This window comes from Medicago sativa, chromosome 5 (assembly GCF_051527215.1).
Source record: "Medicago sativa cultivar Bolivia chromosome 5, Bolivia_mono, whole genome shotgun sequence".
Classification (NCBI taxonomy): domain Eukaryota; kingdom Viridiplantae; phylum Streptophyta; class Magnoliopsida; order Fabales; family Fabaceae; genus Medicago; species Medicago sativa.
This window is the reverse complement of record NC_140753.1, coordinates 9,900,856-9,920,034: the sequence shown is the minus strand read 5'-3', so window position 1 is coordinate 9,920,034 and position 19,179 is coordinate 9,900,856. Positions and strand designations below refer to the sequence as shown.

At 34.1% G+C, this 19,179-nt stretch overlaps 3 protein-coding genes and 2 non-coding genes across 7 annotated transcripts; 4 read left to right on the top strand and 1 right to left on the bottom strand.

Moving 5' to 3' along the window:
• The first annotated feature begins 1,306 nt into the window (after positions 1 to 1,306).
• RTNLB13 (Reticulan like protein B13) lies at positions 1,307 to 2,712 on the top strand. The gene is made up of 3 exons (XM_085713257.1): positions 1,307 to 1,666; positions 2,100 to 2,311; positions 2,409 to 2,712. Exons 1-3 carry the CDS (start codon positions 1,389 to 1,391, stop codon positions 2,591 to 2,593), a joined length of 675 nt encoding a protein of 224 aa, XP_085569383.1. The 5' UTR covers positions 1,307 to 1,388; the 3' UTR covers positions 2,594 to 2,712.
• Positions 2,713 to 2,908: 196 nt separating this feature from the next.
• TRNAW-CCA (transfer RNA tryptophan (anticodon CCA)) lies at positions 2,909 to 2,980 on the top strand. The gene has a single exon. It is a non-coding gene; the product is annotated as a tRNA-Trp (tRNA).
• A 1,341-nt stretch (positions 2,981 to 4,321) lies between these two features.
• Positions 4,322 to 9,708, bottom strand: LOC146919855 (uncharacterized). 3 transcript variants are annotated; one of them, XR_015011615.1, is made up of 3 exons: positions 9,563 to 9,708; positions 6,934 to 9,388; positions 4,322 to 6,817 (listed from the first exon to the last, which is right to left on the bottom strand). XR_015011615.1 is itself a non-coding variant. In XM_085713246.1 (2 exons), exon 2 carries the CDS (start codon positions 9,377 to 9,379, stop codon positions 7,130 to 7,132), a length of 2,250 nt encoding a protein of 749 aa, XP_085569372.1. In that variant the 5' UTR covers positions 9,380 to 9,484; positions 9,563 to 9,708; the 3' UTR covers positions 6,931 to 7,129. The 3 variants fall into 3 exon arrangements, 2 of the variants coding, with proteins under 2 accessions (XP_085569372.1, XP_085569371.1); XM_085713246.1 differs by lacking the exon at positions 4,322 to 6,817 and having other exon boundaries at positions 6,931 to 9,484; XM_085713245.1 differs by lacking the exon at positions 4,322 to 6,817 and having other exon boundaries at positions 6,931 to 9,388.
• Positions 9,709 to 12,917: 3,209 nt separating this feature from the next.
• Positions 12,918 to 12,989, top strand: TRNAW-CCA (transfer RNA tryptophan (anticodon CCA)). The gene has a single exon. It is a non-coding gene; the product is annotated as a tRNA-Trp (tRNA).
• Positions 12,990 to 13,922: 933 nt separating this feature from the next.
• On the top strand, positions 13,923 to 18,988 carry LOC146919853 (putative disease resistance protein At5g66900). The gene is made up of 5 exons (XM_085713253.1): positions 13,923 to 14,679; positions 15,260 to 15,663; positions 16,167 to 16,543; positions 17,199 to 17,470; positions 17,826 to 18,988. Exons 1-5 carry the CDS (start codon positions 14,052 to 14,054, stop codon positions 18,689 to 18,691), a joined length of 2,547 nt encoding a protein of 848 aa, XP_085569379.1. The 5' UTR covers positions 13,923 to 14,051; the 3' UTR covers positions 18,692 to 18,988.
• The last annotated feature ends 191 nt before the right edge of the window (positions 18,989 to 19,179 follow it).

Below are 19,179 nucleotides of genomic sequence, written 5' to 3'. Positions count from 1 at the left end.
AACTGATGGGTCCTTTGGACATGGATTAAGTAAACAAAAGTAAAAACATTATGGTGAAATTGTTAAATAATGAATTCAATTTTTTTAAAAATTAATTTAAAATTTGTAATTTTCAATGCAAACTTACTATTTTTAACTTCTTAATAAGAATGACACTTGTTAGCATGATCGTTTTTATTTTAGTGGTTGGATACGATACTCGCAAAATCATTTAAATTATTTATTTATTTTTTAATAATTAATATAAAAATATGACATATAATTAGATAATTGAATGATATTTACATACATAAACAAACTTCAAAGACACCACTCTTTTCACCATTTATTTTTTATGAACAAAATAACATTCCTAAAGTTTTACTCCCTCCGGTCCTATTTACAAGAGAAAGTTGACTTTTTAGATACATTGAATAACTTATGTATCTAGTCAAGAATCTAAACTAAATACATAAATTATTTAATGTATCTAAAAAATCAATTGTCTCTTGTAAATAGGACCGGAGGGAGTAGTTGAGTATGTGCTTATCTAATTTTTGTATTAATTTATTTAAAAATGAAAAAGTTGAAATGATCAAAAATTAACCATTACCATTATGAAGCGTTTTGATCAATTCACAAGTTTTTTATTTATGATGATGGACAGAAAAATCATATAAATTAGTAATCATATAAATCAGTAGCTCTCCAAAAAAATAATACCTATATTAACAAAATTAACCATTACCATTATGAAGCGTTTTGATCAATTCACAAGTTTTTTATTTATGATGATGGACAGAAAAATCATATAAATTAGTAATCATATAAATCAGTAGCTCTCCAAAAAAATAATACCTATATTAACAGAGAGACTAGTTTTATAATATTGACACATATTAATAGAGAGATTAATTTGATTTCCTTGTGAAAACAAGAGAGACTAGTTTGGATTGAGTACAATTTTTTATCTCTATCTATAATCACTTTTATAAACTCTCATTGTTTTAATTCGATGGAGAACTCTTAACTCATACTTCATATACCAACCATGGCAGTTATCTTTGATCATAGATTTGTATTTTTGTAGTTACTTATTTTCCATCTCTGTCAAAATAAATTTAAATGTCACCGGCATCTAAAGTTGTGCTAAAGAGATTAGAGGTGACACGGAGGCTGCAAATCTTCCACGTCTCCTCAAAGTTGTACACGTGTTACTCAAAGACAGAGTATTACCATGTTTTGAATTACGTACACCGTAAGATTAGTATTTTGCTACAACACAACACATTTTAAAGCAAAAACCAAACCATGCGATGCCCTTACTCCCATATAATATATAGTCTTCTACTCAACCTTAGAAGAAGTTAGAACAATATCATCTTCACTTAATCACAATATTATTTCCAATGTCTACCGAAACAACAGCAGAAACAAAACCTTTCACAACTCCCTCTCATTCCAATGGCAATAATTTTGTGGAGCAAGATAGTGGCAATGACATAATGAAGGACATAGTACTATGGAGGAGGAAGAAACTAAGTACAAGTATTCTAATTGCGGCAACAACAACATGGGTGTTAAAGGAAGTTTATCAATTTAACTTCCTCACTCTTATCTCATGGCTCACTATATTTGTTGTTACTTCAATATTCCTCTATTCCAATATGCTTACACTTTTCGGCAAGTGAGCACCTTCTCCTTCCTCTACTTCTTCTAATGCATATTTCTCTATTTTTCCATTATCTAGTTGCTAGAATCTTACCTATATGTTATGAAGCACAGACACCAGACACGACTGTAATGAGTCAAACAGCAATCAAGGGCAATATGGGAAATAGAAATTGGACCCTTATAAATAAGAGAAAAACCAAGGAAATAAGGAAGGAATATGTGTGATGTCAACATTCTTCTCCTAACCTCTTCTCTCATTTTACTATCTTTATTTTCTTGCAATTTTATTTCTTGTAATTGTACTCTGTCATTGTGTGTTCACAGTAAAACATTATCAATTAATTGAGATTTCCTTATATCAACTTTAGTACCATTACAACGACACTGATACACTATGTGCTAAATAGGTAGCTAAGTTCCATTTATTTTAATTGTTTGAAATTTAGGGAACCACCAAACTTATTGAGGCTGGAATTGAAAGAAGAAACAGCTGTGAGAATGGCAAAGACAGTTCGAGCATGGATTGAAAAATCAATAAGGTGGTTGTTCATGGTAAGCATAAAGGAAGATTGGCCTTTGTTTGTGGGAGTTATGGCTAGGTTGTTGGTAATCTCTTACGTAGGAACTTGCATGGACTTCCTAACATTCATTTATATAGGTAAATTCACGATTTGATTTCTTAATTTCTTTTAATCATCTATTTTTTCCCCTCTTGAATTGATTGTATTAAATTTTGATTTTGTTTTATGGTATAGGTATATTAACTGGTATGACACTTCCTATAACTTATATGAAAAACGAGGACAAGATCAAGAGATGCATGGAGTGGCTGAGGGAAAAGTACAAGAAATCTTATGAGATTATAGATGAAAAGGCAATTAAGAAGATCAAAAGTAGAATACTAAATAATGAGAAGGAAAAGGAGAAGAAAATTGAGTGATTTGCTTTTGTATAGCTAGAACTAGAAGCTTGTGTAAAAAAAATTAAGCACTGTATTGTAATATTTTTTTTTTATAGATGTAATGTGATGTTAATAATAATGGAATAACTTTCACACTACTTTTTGTAATAACTGGTTATTCAAAAAATTATTTGTCATAGTTGGTTAAGGATATGGGAATTTGTTGACCTAAAATCGTGATTCTAATTTATTCCAAAGAAAAGAAGAGGAGAAAAAATCGTAATTCAAATTGATGGCCCTTTTGTGCATGAATTTTATAACATATACTTGTGACTGCATTATGTTATCAGAAGTGGATCTGTGGCGCAATGGTAGCGCGTCTGACTCCAGATCAGAAGGTTGCGTGTTCGATTCACGTCAGGTTCACATTTTGGTATTTTTTTTATTTTCACTGCCAACGGTTCAAGCACTTCCCAATTTTTCTTGAAAGTAATATGGGAAAATATATTTTGACTATGCACTCAATTGTCATTGTCCTCTTTTAAGGGCTGAGATCTGATTGTGCCTCTTGTGATAGAGAGATGATTGTTGAAAAAATCTAGTGTTCATGTCACCAAGAATAATCCATATGGATCTTTCTTGCTGAAGAAGGATATCATTTCAGTATACTCCTTCCAAATATTGTCACTTAACGGGATATATAATTCTATCATTTGACCATTGAGAAGAGTACACCCAATACCATCCAACCTAGCCATTTTACACCTCTTTAAGACGAAAACTATTGCCAAAACAATCTCTCTTACTAATCTTCAAGTTAGTAGTTAATATTTCCATACTTACCTCTCAAATATCTAGAACCAAATGGAAGGTTTCGAGATCTAACCTAGGAGCTAAAAATTTGAAATAGGTTAGCCTTCATGTTGAATTACACACGACAATGAATGATGAAATAGACCGCCAAAAATTAAGAATTTCCATAATGGATGTATCGTGGATGTTTGCCCACTAAAGTTAGGTTGCAAGATAAAAGAGTGCAATGTTCAATATCTTGTGTTACTCGTGATGATGATGTTGAGGACCTAGCTCATGTTTTCTTTCATTCCCCAGTTCAGGTATCAAATTTAGCTGGGTTATGGGATGACATCTCTATTGCTCTCCAAAACACCGTTTCCGCGGAGGAAGCCATTTTTGTATGGATTTATAATTTGCAGGTCAACATGTAACAAAGTTTGACTACGTTGTTACAACTTGTCAGAATCTTTTTTCCTCGCATTTTACAGACTCTAGGGTGGAGTTTAATAGGCGACAAGCAAATGTGGTTACTTATGTCCTTGCAGGCGATGTCGTTGTCAGTTAGCCCCATAATTTATTCTGATTTTCCCGATTGTATTAACACTATTATTATAAATTAAATATTATAAGCATCTTTTCTTCAACCAAAAACAAATTATTCAATCTCTCTGACCGATCATCTTTTTTTGATAAAATTGATCCTATAAATAAATTTTATATCATTACATTTCAACAAAATTCATTTATTATGGAACAATTTATTCGATGGAACATGCGATAAATGAAGAAAGAGAGGATGCTTTGGTAGTCTTAATTCCCTATAAACACCAAAATATTTTACTCCACAATAAGAGTACCTATTTAGTTTGATGCTAAATAGGCAAAACATCCTCTATTGTGGATGTTTTAAGAGATTCATAATACAATCAAGAGGAGACTGGAAATCACTACGAAGAACATAAGAGATAGAAGTTTGTGCCAAAACATGAGCTCCTCCATTAGTTTTTTGCCTAGTGAAAACAACTTGAAAGTTGTTGTATCTAGAAAAAAATAGATTTACAACCATGGGTCATATTCCAATAGATTGAATTTTACATGCTGAATATCATCAACTACTTTACAATCTAACTCAAACATAACATTACTCAAAACTGAAGCTAAAATTCATTGTAGAGCAAGATATAAACTCAAGATTCACATTTACCCTCCTAAAACTTCATGCAATACCAATCCCATCTTGCCATCACAAAGTTCACCCTGATCATCTTTCACACACATTTCAGTACTGGAACAAGATGTTGTTGAAAAATAACTCTATCAACATTACATTTGAAGAAGCCAAATGGAGATGGTTCCGAAAAAATTGTGAATTGGTCTTAGTCTAGTGAATTTGATGTGTGTGCTGCCAAGAGTGTAGCCAGTCTTTATCTCAGATAATAACACCATCAATCGATTTAGTTTTGCAATCTCAGATTTATTTATTTTTTTCCATTTATTTATGCTATAATAGTAAACATGGACATTTGACTATCAATCATATGATGTGAAACCTGCACACAGAAAAATCATCAAATCTCTCAACTGAGGGTATTAGCATATTCAATATTGGCCAAAGAGACATATTTTGCTTACTCAGTACATTCAAGGTACAAGTATCAAGAATTCTATGTTGCTTACTCACAACAGACACGGACTGAGGGGCATGTTACAACCCCTCTAGTCTGCAAGTTTGCTCATTTTGGGAGACAATTACTCCCAAATCTCCACATAAAAAATTTCTCCTTGAATTTTAAGCTCCTTTATATTGGCCAAGTGTTCTGCACAAACTATGTAAGCATTTTTAACTGCATAAGTTCCTCTACCATCAAATATCCATATCCTCTCATCAGGTTTATTCAATCTCAACGAAGTAATCTTCAAAATTGCACTCACATCAGAACCTCCAAAAGTATATTTGCTTATGTACCAATCCAAGATCTTGTACTGTTATCTATCAAGTTATCAACTATTTGTAATAGAGTGAAAAAAGTATAAGGTGTTTGTACACATGGGATGTACATACTACTAAGCCAATGATCGGTCCAAATATTAATTGACGAACCATCACCTATTTTCCAGCGATGTCCTTCTTCTAAAACCATCCGTAAAGTCTAGATACTACACCAAATATAACTTGGATCGTGGCCAATAACCGCACCAAGAAGTTCCAATGTGAAAAATATTTTACTTCGAAGACTCTATAAACTATAGATTTGGGTTGGTTAACAATTTCCAAAGTTGCTTGCCCAACATTACTAGATTAAGGCCATAGATATCGTGGAAACCATGTTACCTTAGCTCAAATATGTAACTTCAAATATGACACTTTTCCTATTACCTTATTAGCTCTTTTAGATCAACTAATTTTGTATTCAAAATTGTCTCAAATAGACAGACTACTGTGATTGAGGATTCTGAGTTTCAACTACTACTTTAGAATTTTGACAATTTCATGGATCAATCACTACAATTTCAGCAAACTAACATTGGTGATTCATTCTATAGATAGATATAGCTAAAAAGAAAATGTATGCATGTGTATTTTTGTTTTTTTTTTTTTTTTGTTTTTTATGTATACATGTGTATTATTTTTGCATATCCGTTGAATGAGACCTCTAATCACTTGAGCTAAATCACTTGGGTGGCCTAAATTCTAGGTGCAAAACAAAATAAGCATCAATAATGTTTAAACTTTACGAAGTTTTGGTCCTTGCATGTTTCAATAACAAAAGGGTGTAGCATCAAATAGAAATCCCGTCAAATATACTATTAGCAAGGACAATTGTGCGTTCAGAATCAAACAGTGACTACCTTAAAGGAAGATACCCTTACCTACAAGTATATTATATATGAGATATCTCCACAATTAATGTGTGCATGGGAAATAGCAGTCTTCGAATCTTCTTTGCCGATATTTGCTCGAGGCTCTGAGGTGTATACAAAGAAATATACTGAAGCATACAACAAACCGAAACACCCCTAAAACACCTCAAATCAAAGGTCTACAGGATGTAATGACAATCATGCGGGACAATAGAGCAAAAAAATTGTCTTGACAACATCAGCCCTGCAAGAAGTTAGGGTAATTGTAAAGAATAATGGCATCAACAATGTTCCAACATCATAGAAACATTTTAAACATTAATGAATTTAATAGAAAATAATCCCACAAAAAAAAAAAAAAAAAAATAGTGCATCTTTTCTTTTCCATTGGAGCAGAAAGCCCAAACGGTAATTTCTCTGTAATCACCAAGAGACATGTCCATACATTTCCACACATTGGAACACCTGCAAATGAAGAACTGAATGCAGACTTAAGAAAGAAAGAAACTTTGTGGGTATCTCATGTCAGAGAGACCAAAAGTCCCAGTGATATTGGATGTGCCAGTTTCTTTGTACAAAAAACTCCGATAATCACTCGTCAAAATCCTACAGCAATAAAGAAAATTCCGAAATATTTTAAGTGTTTAGATTCCGTATTAGTTATAGACATGTGATTTCTTGGTTTAAAGTAAAATTCTAAAAGGAAGCATGCAAGGATATACCTCTCAATTGATCCTTGTACTATTCTATAATAACTCTGGAAACACATTATTTGAAATTTAACATACACATAAGGACTGCTTCAAGAAAAAACATATACAGAAGGGATAAAGGGCATTCACGACCATTTTCGTAACTGGGGATATTCACTGAAGAGCCGCATAAAGAAACTCATTCATCTAAATCAATCAGTGTAATTTAATCTTTTCTGATGGTTATTTTTCTTTTCTTTCCTTTTCGGTAGTGGTGTAAAAGTGTCAATGTCGTTGCAAATTCTTCTGAATTTAAACGGTATCCAAAAGATTCCATCCTACCAATAAGATCAACAGCACACTCCTTATAATCTCGGGAATAAAGAAGACACGTGAGGAGGTGATTACAAATCATTGGCTTCAACATGAAACCCTTCTCAAGACTGTAAAGAAATATTTTTACAGCGTCATATAGCCTCTGTTCCTTACAAAGGCCTCTGATCAAATGTACACAACTTGTAGCGTTGATTTTGATATTGAACTCATCAAGAACAGAGAATATAATTAATGCTTCAGATACTTTTCCTGCTTGACAGAACCCAATAAGTAGAATTGTATATGGAGCTAATTTAAAATCTCTGGCCTTGAAGTCCAGTTCAAGTAAACCTCGAATCACTTGTTCCAATTTTTCTCCGAATAAATATTTTTCTAGAGTACTGATTGAGTCGTTGTCCCGACTAGGAAGGCTCTTCAAATGTTCCAAATAAAGAGTGAATGCACGTGAGACCTTGCTCTTTCTACACAAACAAGTCATAAGTGTTCTATAAACTGAAAGGGAAGGTTCATTGCCAGTCTTCTGCATACGTTGAAAAACCTTAAATGCCTCATCTTCTTTGTCAACCATGAACAGCCCTTTGATAATTGTCCCATATGTAACACCATCGGGTGAGGGATAACCCTTCTTTTGCAGGAACTCAAAAAAATTATAAGCAGCGTTAACTTCACGATCCATGCAAAGGGCATTGAGTAGAATGTTGTATGTAATGATGTCAGGCTTAACCTCGCCAGCAAGATCAGTGATTAACTTGTAAGCCCTCAAAATTTGTCCCGCCTCACACATTTCCTTCACCTTTTTCAGGAGCCTGGCACTATCAGAAACCTGACCAGAACCCTGAGAAAGACTGAGGTGTAACGAATGTCTTCTCCCGACCTCCAACTTGCAAAATAAATTTTTTGCTTTCTCAAGATTTTTAGCTTTGCACAGTCCATTTATAAGCGTATTGAAGGTCACAACCGAAGGTTCACATCCAAGCTTCTCCATCTGATTAAATAATTCTTGTGCCTCAGCAACCATTCCTCGCTTACACATTTCACATATGAGAATTGTATGCGTGCAAACATTGTGCTCGGAAATTTCAAGACGAAGAGACTGTGCTCGATTCAAAAGACCTACATCACATAAACCTTGAATTACAGCATTGTAGCAGTAAGCATCAGGAGTTAAACCAATCTGAGTCATCTCCTCTAACATCTTAGCAGCTTCACCAACCCTGCCCTCCTTGGACAAACCACGTATCATAATTGCGTACAAAACAACATCAGGCACAATCCCCTCCTTAAACATCTTTGTAAACCACGCATGTGCTTCCCTATATCTCCTAGCCTTAAAAAATGCATTAATAAGTGAAGCATAGCTATTTCGATTAAGGGAGAAACCATCTTTCTTGATCATCCATACAAACGAAAGTGCTTCCTCTAGCCTCCCCATCTTGCAAAACCCATTAAGAACAACATTACAAGAAATCATATCCGGCGGGTACCTTGTTTCTTTCATATCATTAAACAACTTATGCGCCTCATCCACATTCTTGGCCTGACAACACCCATAAAGAATCGAAGTCGTGGATAGGACACAAGGAACAATACCAACTCTCTTCATTTCATCGAGCATCTCCTGTGCGCCCTTAACTTCACCCCTTTTACAAAACCCATCAATCAACATATTATAAGTATAAAAATTAGGCTCAACATTAGATTTAAGCATGGTAGTATACAATGCAAGAGCAAGCTCAAGTAACTTTTCATTCAACACATCTCTCAAAATTGTGTTATACATATGAGCATCAGGTTCAACGCCAAATTCACGCATTCTACTGAATGATTCTATAGCTTTTTCTGTATAACCCATATGAGAATAAGATCTAACCAAAGCTCTAACGGAATCTGAAGTTACTAAAACACCTTTTTTCTTGAGAAGCTCAAGAGCTTCCCAGTAAATGGAATACCAATTTTTATGGAAAAGGATACGGTTAACCAAGCAATAAGGTTGGTAGCTAAGATTCTCAAATTTGAGAGCTACCCAGATGCAGAAACGAATACCTCGTTGGTCGGAACTAACGGAAGAGGTTGTGAGAGAATTGTTGTGGTTGTGGCGGAACCTGAAGAAGCGAGGGGTTTTGAAAGCTTTCTTCAACATTGCTTGCTTCTGGGTAGTGTTAATCAGAATCGAGATTCAAATTCCATGGAAAAGTTGTTGAATGAAGAAACAGCGTTATCAACATCAACATCATTGGGAACAAAGCTAGAGTGAGAGTATAGTCTTGTTAAGAATGAAAAAAGAAAAGTGGGTTTAAAAGAAGAAGAAGAAGAAGGAGGAAACCTGAAGCATCAAGAAAACGACGACGACGACATTTGAACTATGGAAACTATGGAGCGTCGGTGAGCGAAATGGAAATTGGGGAATGTCTCTGTTTCTTCTCTGTTTGTTTCTATGAAGCTGAGGGAAAGATTCGTGGCTTCATCTACAAAGATGACTCGGCAGAAAGGGTTTTTAACACTCACAAAATTACGGTTTCACCCCCCAATTCTATTTGTATTTTTTAATTCAAAATACTCCCTCCGTTTCAAAATGAGTGTCGCTTTAGCCAATTGCACACAAATTAAGGAATGGAATAAAATAGTCAAATGTCATAGCAATTTTACCAAATTATCCTAATCAACTATTGGTTTGTTTTTCATTAAAGGAAAAATAATACTTTGGAAGTGTAACATAATATTAATTGAAGGGTACAATTGAAAAGAAAAAGTTATTATTGCATTGAAAACCGAAAGTGGCATTCATTTTGAAACAATTTTTTTTGAATAAAGCGACACTCATTTTGAAACGGAGAGAGTATATTACTACTATTTATGTTCATGGAGATGTCCTAGACAAACACAATATTTATCAACTTTCATTTTTGTGTTCTGTCTGTAAAAGCTAAAGCAACATGTAATTTCTATTTTTTTTTCATAAACGGTGATCAAAACTGATTTTGGCTAAATTGCTTTTAATTAAAGTTAATTTAATTTATAATTTTAAATAATTGGATAATAAATTTGAGAGTAAAATTCCTTCAAAAAAAAAATTGAGAGTAAAAGTTACATTTTCTTATGTTAATCGTCCGGTTTTTAAGGAAAGGTTGTCAAGAATTGTTTCACCTAAAAATTAAACTTAAGTTCTATTGAATAATTCGTTATTGATGGAATGCATGTTTGGAGTGGCGTTTGATGAAGCCAAATCACATATGCACACTATCGATGTAAATTCACCACGATTTTAAGAAGTTGAGAATTATAGCTTTTGCATTAAAGTGGTTTTTTTTGTCGTAATTTCTAATCAAACACTATTTGCAGCCGCCCATCCAAACATCCCAGATGCAGTGAATCCAAATATGTGACTCTGTGTGTGTCAGCGAATGTCACATGATGTTGTTCTTCGAGGTAGGGCTTTGTTTTGGTGGTGATTGGCGACGTGTGTGCACTAGTAATTTTAATTTTTAACGCTGGTAAGTAACTTTTTTTACTACAACTCTGGTAATTTCAATACTTCGAATTTTAATAGCGTGTACCCTAAAAAAAATGTGTGTATTATGAGTGGGGCAGCGCAAGAGGACTTGGCGCGTATTATTGGTATCCGACATGTTGTGGGCACAGGCAAGTACTTAGGATTACCTTCGATGCATGGAGGGGTGCGTGTTATCGAAGGCGGGTAAGGAAATTATGATCAAATTTGTACTCGAAACTATTCCTTCCTATATTATGAGTATTTACATTATGTCTAATTCCGTTATAGATGACACTGAGAAGATGATTAATGTGTTTTGGTGGGGAGGTCACGGTAATGACCGGGGGATCAAATGGATGGCTCATTGGCTCGGGAATGAGTGGCATTCCTAAGGAGTTTGGTGGAATGAGGTTTCAGAACTTCAAAGCTTTTAACCTTGATATGGTAGCTAAGTAGGGATGGAACTTTCTGTCTAATCCGGAATCTTTGGTTGCTAGAATTTTCAAGTCCATGTACTTCCCCCGTTCTTCTTTTCTGGATGCTAAACTTAGATGTAATCTAAGCGTTGTTTGGCGAAGTATATGGAATTTGTGTCAGTTACTCTTATATGGTTGTAGGTGGACAATCGAGAGTGGACAACAATTTAGTGTGATGCATGACCCTTGAATCCGGAAAGACTAGCCTCAGCCACCACAAAGTCAAGGTGTGTACAATCTATTTGTATGCATTATCCCCACCAACTGAGATAAATTCACGGGGATAATTAAATTTTTATTTAATTGTGTTGTATTCCAAAATATTTATAATTGGATTTCATAAAATAAATATACAGTTAAGCATAATAAAAAAGTGGAACGACTTCTTAAAAAAAAATTAAAAAAAATTGGAACGACAATCAAGATAATGCATATTTCAATGTTTTTTTTTTTAGGAAATGCATATTTCAATGTTTTTTTTTATGTTATATTTCAAGGGAAAATTACATTGACCTCCCTCGAGGTTTAACTAAACAACACAAACACCCCCTCTATTTTTTAAATTAACACCTACCTCCCTTCAAGTTAACACCATTGAAACACTGTTAGTGAGAAAAACATTTATCCACTTTTGACTCTTGACTTCTCTGAGTTGTGCCCTAGTTTTTTGCATTTTTTCCACAGAATTCCTTGAACGACATTCTTTAATTTACCTTTGAATTTCCCAGGCCACTTTCTTTGTTAAGTTTCTGTTAATCAGTATTTTTCACTTTTGTATACTGTGTTAACAAGTTTTTTTTCTTAATCGGAATTTCCTTGATTACTTTAGGGAACCTTCATAATTCTATTGTTTTTTTTATTAGCATTAGATAGGTGCTGCCATTTTTTTCACTGCCAATTGCTCCTCTGTCATGTGCTTGCGTCATGATAGCAAACTAATTGGTTTAAAGTGCATCCCAACATTCGTACAAATACCAATTCCATATTGACTATCGATTTTAAATTGAAACACAGAAACACAATCAATTTTAATTTGAAATACAGAAACACAAAAAGTAGAAATGAAAGAGAATTTAGAGTGTGGAATAAAGGTAACGATGCATGTTTGCTCAATTGATCTACTGCCAGTGGATCAAACAATGTATGTTTCAACTGAACCTAACGGTGTTAATCTATGAGGGAGGTTTTTCTCACATTTAAAATTAAGTAGGGGAGGTTTGTGTCTGATTATAAAACAGAGGGGGTGTGAGTGACATTTTAACAAACCTGAAGGGAGGTAAGTGCAATTTGCCCATATTTCAATGTTAGTAATTGTAATATAAATTAGAAAGTTTTATTGAAAAAAGAAATAAAAAAAAGTCCGTTAAAAAGTAAAAGTGACAATTTATTGAATAAAATTTGAAACAGAACTTCAGTTGAACAACGGAGAGAGCTTCACTTCGGTAACCTCCGTTGACGTCGACGCCGCGACGCAACACCACTGCTGCCAGCGCCCCGCTTCTCCCTCCACCTTGAATGGAAGGTATCCCTTCAAATGGTAAAAGGTTATTTGTGTATATGAGAAAATCAGAGTCAATAACAATTACATTGGTCATGGGAAGCTTCAAGTAAAATTTCTAATTGTCGTAGTTGGTTAGGAGGTGGTAGTAAATTTTTCTAGAGAACGTGGATTATGTTATTTCTAAATCTGAGTATCGATTGTTATCACAAGTGGATCTGTGGCGCAATGGTAGCGCGTCTGACTCCAGATCAGAAGGTTGCGTGTTCGATTCACGTCAGGTTCACATTTTTGCTAATATTTCTTTTATTGCTAATATTTCTTTTAGAAGTATTCATTAGACTGAAGCTATGAAGCCCGGATACGTAGTGCGATACGGGTAGGGTACGATACGGGTACGCGAATACGCGAAAATTTTCAAATTTAGGATACGATACGGCTAAGATACGTTAACAAAATATTTATATTAAAATTTATATGCGTGTAAAATACTTAAAAAAAACATTGATTACTCATACTATATAATCATAAAAGTTACAATTTACAAAAAAAAAAAAAAAACATATGATCAAAATAAAAAATGTAAAGTTTTTGTATAAATCATATTCTATTTTCATTCATATGTTAGGATATCAACAAATGTATCAATAAAAGAACTCAAAACAAAGTTTGTTTAATGTTGATTGATTACATCTCCCCTCTCTCGTTACTTTCATCCACCAAAATCATAATATTTAATTTGTTAATTGAAAAGTAATTATAGTGATTCGTATCTTAAATTTTCACAACACAATCTCATTTTTATACACTTCATTTTTTTTGGATACGTCTGTGTGAAGTATCTTATAAGTATCTGTGTGTATCCATCGAGTATCTTTTAAGTATCCGATAAAATATATATTTTAAATTAAAATAATTAATTCCGATACTTCTGGGATACGGTATCCGGAGTATCCGCGGAGTATCGGTATCCGATACGTATCCGACACGGGTACGACACCATTTTGGAGTATCCAGGCTTCATTTAGAAGTAACTGTAATTTCCAAGTAAGTACCACTGCGGACCATATACTTGTATACGCGTGCTATGAAATAAAACTTGTAGGCTAAGCTAAGAAAAAAATGAATAAACTAAGATCTCATCAAGACCAAAAAATCATCAAGTCAACCAAGCATATTTTCCATTTGCTATATATATAACAGTTATCGTTGAGTTCATAAGATCATATGCATTTTCTTTCTTTTTACAAAACATTTCATTCTACTACATTAACAACAACAACAAAACACAAGAGTACCTACCTTGGTTGTTACTTACAAACACAAAACAGTTACATATATAGTAATTATGGTGGATCCGGATCTATTTAGTGGAGGTGCAATTGGAGCTGGAATGGGAGAATTGCTGAAATATGCTATTCAAACAATCCAAAAGGGTCGAGAATTTGGTTCCACTCTTGAAGCAAGCATAGAAACTTTGGATGCTTTGGCTCCTTTGGTTAAAGAGATGAATGATGTCAATCATTTGTCGGATCGACCTAAAGAAGAGATAGAGAGACTAGAGGCTCTCTTAAGAGAATGGGAACAGATTGTAACAAAAAGCAATAAGCTTACTTGGAAGAACTTTTTGTCTTTTCCGAGATACCAATCAAAGCTTCACAAGCAACGTCAGAAACTTGAAAGATACTCCTCTGTTAATGTTCAACTTGAGAATAAAACTGATTTGATGAAGCTGAGGGATAAGGTGGATGAAATTTTGACGAGAATGGTGAATTCGGGTCAGTTTGATGGGAAACAAATAAGGGGTTTGTCTGGTGCTCCTGAAGAGCCTGAATTTATTGGAATGGATGAGCCTTTGAATAAGTTGAAGTTTGAATTGATGAAGAAGGGTGCTTCTGTACTTGTTTTGACTGGTTTGGGTGGATCTGGTAAAAGCACCCTTGCTAAGAAGCTCTGTTGGAATCCACAAATCAAAGGTATTGCTTCTCTTTTTTCACTAAATTATTGTGATGCATGTTTTGATTGACTTATTTGAGCTTATCAACCAGCTTGGGAGAACTTATAGAAATGGATGTTCATGATGTGTTTTCAGCTTATTTCCATGAGCTCTCTATGATAATTTATAGTACTTTATATGATATCAGTTTAACTTTGTTTTATCTTTTATTATAGAAATGACTTATATGATAAGCACTTAATTAAATTGTTTATCCAAACAAGGCGTTAGTCTTGTGAATCTACTTGCTTCTTTAGTTAGTAGTTTTGTATGACATGCATTTAATTTGAAACAGGACGTTAGCCTTATGTTATGGATGGATTATCTAAACTGACTTCTAATTGAGATTGGATAGCACTTTATGTAGTTTCATTCTATCATCTTTTTTTTACTCCTCTCATTTTAGGTGTATGAGATAAAACCAATTTCATCTCATTTGGCATTCAATCATAAAAAATATCCATACAATTTTATTTCATTTCATTGTATTCCATTTGACTTCATTTCAATATAATACAATCCATTCTACTTGATTTAGAAAGCTGTTTTGTTTTGAATAGGCAAGTTTGGTGGAAACATCTTCTTTGTCACCGTCTCAGAAACTCCCATCTTGAAAAACATTGTAAAGACACTATTTGAATATTGCGGACTTCCGGTGCCTGACTTTATAAACGACGAAGATGCAGTTAACCGATTAGGAACTCTGCTGAGGCAAGTTGGTAGATATCCAATATTATTAGTCTTGGATGATGTTTGGCCTAACTCAGAAGGCCTTGTTGAGAAGTTCAAATTCAAATTGCCAGATTATAAGATTTTGGTGACTTCAAAGGTTGCATTTAAAAGATTTGGCACCCCATGCCAGTTGGATCCACTTGATCATGATCCTGCTGTGTCTCTTTTCCATCACTTTTCTCAATTGAATCAAAGCAGCTCATACATGCCTGATAAAAATCTTGTTGATGAGGTGCTTCTTTCTCTTCAATCCATCTAAATTTTGATCGCACCAATGAGACATGATTGGCATGACAGAAATTTATATTTCTTTGTTATGTTAAATCTTCTACTATGGGATATAAACAAACTATTTATGAATAGAAACATGATTAGTTTTCAAAGCTGTCAACTGACTAGGGTCCTGTTTGGATAAACAACTTACTTTAGAACTTACAAGTCACAACATAAGCGCTTATCATGTAAGTGTTTATGTACTATAAACCATTTTTATAATAAAAGTTAAAATAAAGTTGAATTTTTTTCATATAATTGCAATAAGCTGTTTTCATAAGCTAGCTTACCGACATGACATGCACTGCTTTCATAAAATCTCCCAAGCAGTCTCAAAAGTAATTATACCAGTAGATAAGTTCAATTAAGTCAATCCAAATAGTCCCTTGTTAGTATACAATTGCATATAAGTTAGTTACCCAAACCTTTGATGTTACTCACTGATTTCGCTTCTATGCACAGATAGTGAGAGGTTGTAAGGGTTCACCGTTGGCGCTTCAGGTCATTGCTGGATCACTTTGTGGGAAGCCTTTTGAGAAGTGGGAAGAAATGAAGGAACGCTTAAAGAGTCGATCCATTCTGGAGTCTGATAGCTATTTTCACAATAATAGCACTGCCTTGCTCTTTTATCTTCAACAAAGTTTGGATATGTTGGAGGATATCAAGGAGAAGGAGTGCTTCATGGATATGGGACTATTTCCTGAAGACCAGAGGATCCCTGTTACTGTCCTCATTGATATGTGGGCAGAATTGCATGACCTAGATGAAGATGGTACAAAAGCAATGGCCATTGTCCATGATTTAATCACCAGGAATTTGATTAATGTCATAGCTACAAGGTAAACAATATCACTTGATGTTAAGTTTATAATAAAGCCTGTACTCTTACCCAGAGCCGGCCCAAGGGGGCTGCCACTAAAGCAAGGGCTATAGGCTCCCAAAATTTTTATGCCCCTGAATCTTTTTTGATTTAAATATATTTTCATGAGTTAAATTCTTTAAACATTTTTGCGTGTAGCTTGGTTAAATGAAGAGTTGTAGACTTGTAGTTCATGTTGCAAGTTTGGTCTCAGAGGTAGCAAAGTTTATTTTTGTTTTTGTGTTAACCTTCCATTTCAATGTTTAAACGCTGACCGTGAGCGATACTTGTATTTAGTGTTCGACATGCATCAAATAAAATTACACATTTAAGATTCTTATTGTTTATGTTTCTTTGTCAACTTATTTAAAAGGCCTCAATTCAAATTCGTTTTAGGCCTACATATGCATTGGGCCGGCCCTGCTCTTACCATTTCAGGAAGGATGCAATTTGAAATGCATTGTCTCATGAGTTAGGATTTAAACAAATTGTAAATAAAGAAGTAAAGAATGCATGGATTTCAGATTGTCATTATGAAGCAAAGCAGTAAAACTATTCTATCAAATAGATTAAATTATTCGTCTTGTTGGTGATTTGGTTCTTCCCTCAGTTCCTAAATTATGCTTGTTGTACAGGAAAGTTGCAACAGAAACAGACAAGTACTACAATAACCACTATGTCATGCTGCATGATCTCCTCAGAGAACTAGCAATCCATCAAAGCAAAGGGGAACCATTTGAACAGAGAAAAAGACTGATCATTGACTTAAATGGAGATACTCGTCCTGATTGGTGGATTGGACTGAATCAGCAAGGAATCATTGGTCGTATGTACTCATTCATTGCCGGAATGTTGGTAAAACAGAGACAACTAAAGGTTTCTGCCCGCATATTGTCTATAACAACCGGTATGTTTCTATGTCTAAATTATATGCATGCTTACCAATGATAACATTACAAAATAATTTTATTGAGAGATTTCGCCAATTATTTCACGATTATGTAAGTTCATTTGACTGCATTATATGTTCACTCTATCCATGATCTTCCATCTCACTTAATAGAAAACATTAAAAGGTAAGAATAAAGTTGGATAAAACTAAAAGGCAGTTAATTTTTATTTTATTTTCTGAAGTGACAAATAATTTGGAAAAACTAAATCCTTAAATGACAATTATTTTGTAACAGAGGGTGCAATATTAAATACTCGTTCTCATGTCATACATCATCTCAATTATTTTGACATATATGACGTTTTTACAGATGAAACATTTTCTTCGGATTGGTGTGACATGCAAGCTGATGAAGCTGAGATTCTGGTTTTAAATCTTCGGTCTGACAAGTACTCATTACCGGATTTCACCGACAAAATGAGCAAACTGAAAGTTTTGATAGTCACAAATTATGGTTTCCATCGTTCTGAAGTAACCAAGTTTGAGCTACTTGGTTCTTTATCAAACTTGAAAAGAATAAGGTTGGAGAAAGTTTCAGTCCCTTGCCTATACAGAATGAAGAATCTGCGAAAATTATCCCTTCATATGTGCAATACAAGAGATGCTTTTGAAAACTGTTCCATCCAAATTTCAGATGCCATGCCAAATTTAGTGGAGTTGAGCATTGACTATTGTAATGATTTGATTAAATTGCCCGATGGATTTTGTAACATTACCACATTGAAGAAGATCAGTATCACAAACTGCCACAAGCTTTCTGCAATGCCTCAAGATATTGCGAAGTTGGAGAATTTGGAAGTGCTAAGGCTTTGTTCCTGTTCTGATTTAGAAGAGATGTCAGAATCTGTTGCAGGCCTAAACAAGCTTTGTTGTCTCGACATCTCAGACTGTGTGAGTCTTTCAAAATTACCGAACGATATAGGTGACATGAAAAAGCTTGAGAAGTTCTACATGAAGGGTTGCTCAAACTTGAGTGAACTTCCTTATTCTGTCATCAATTTGGGAAATGTAAAGCATGAAATACATGTGATCTGTGATGAAGAAGGTGCTGCATTATGGGAACAATATCCCAACATTCCCAATCTAAAGATAGATATGCCTAAAGTCGAGAGTAACTTAAATTGGCTTCATGGAACTCGTTCGTCAGTGTTGTTTCACGAAGAAAAAGTAACTTGAACTCGTGTTGAACTTTTAAGCAATGTTGCAACACATATGTTTTCCTATTTATCATAATCTTGTCGATATAACTGTAGTGAACAAAGCATGAGTTTGCGTTACTGTACATGTAACATACTCAATGTGTACTAAAAGATTATTCCATGTGTTATTGTAGCATGACTACTATTCTGTAATAAACTAGCACAATATTTTCTCATTCATTTGTAGAGAAAATAGAATCTGTGTACAGCAGAATTACAGTACTCCAAAATATTGAGTTATGAGATAAAACCAATTTCATCTCATTTGGCATTCTATTCCATTTGAATTATTTCAATACAATATAATCAATTCTCATTCTGTCTCGACATCTCAGACTGTATGAGTCTTCTGAAATTACCGAAAGATATCGGTGACTTGCAAAAGCTTGAGAAGCTCTACATGAAGGGATGCTTAAAGTTGACTGGATTGCCTTATTCTGTCATCAATTTTGGAAATCTAAAGCA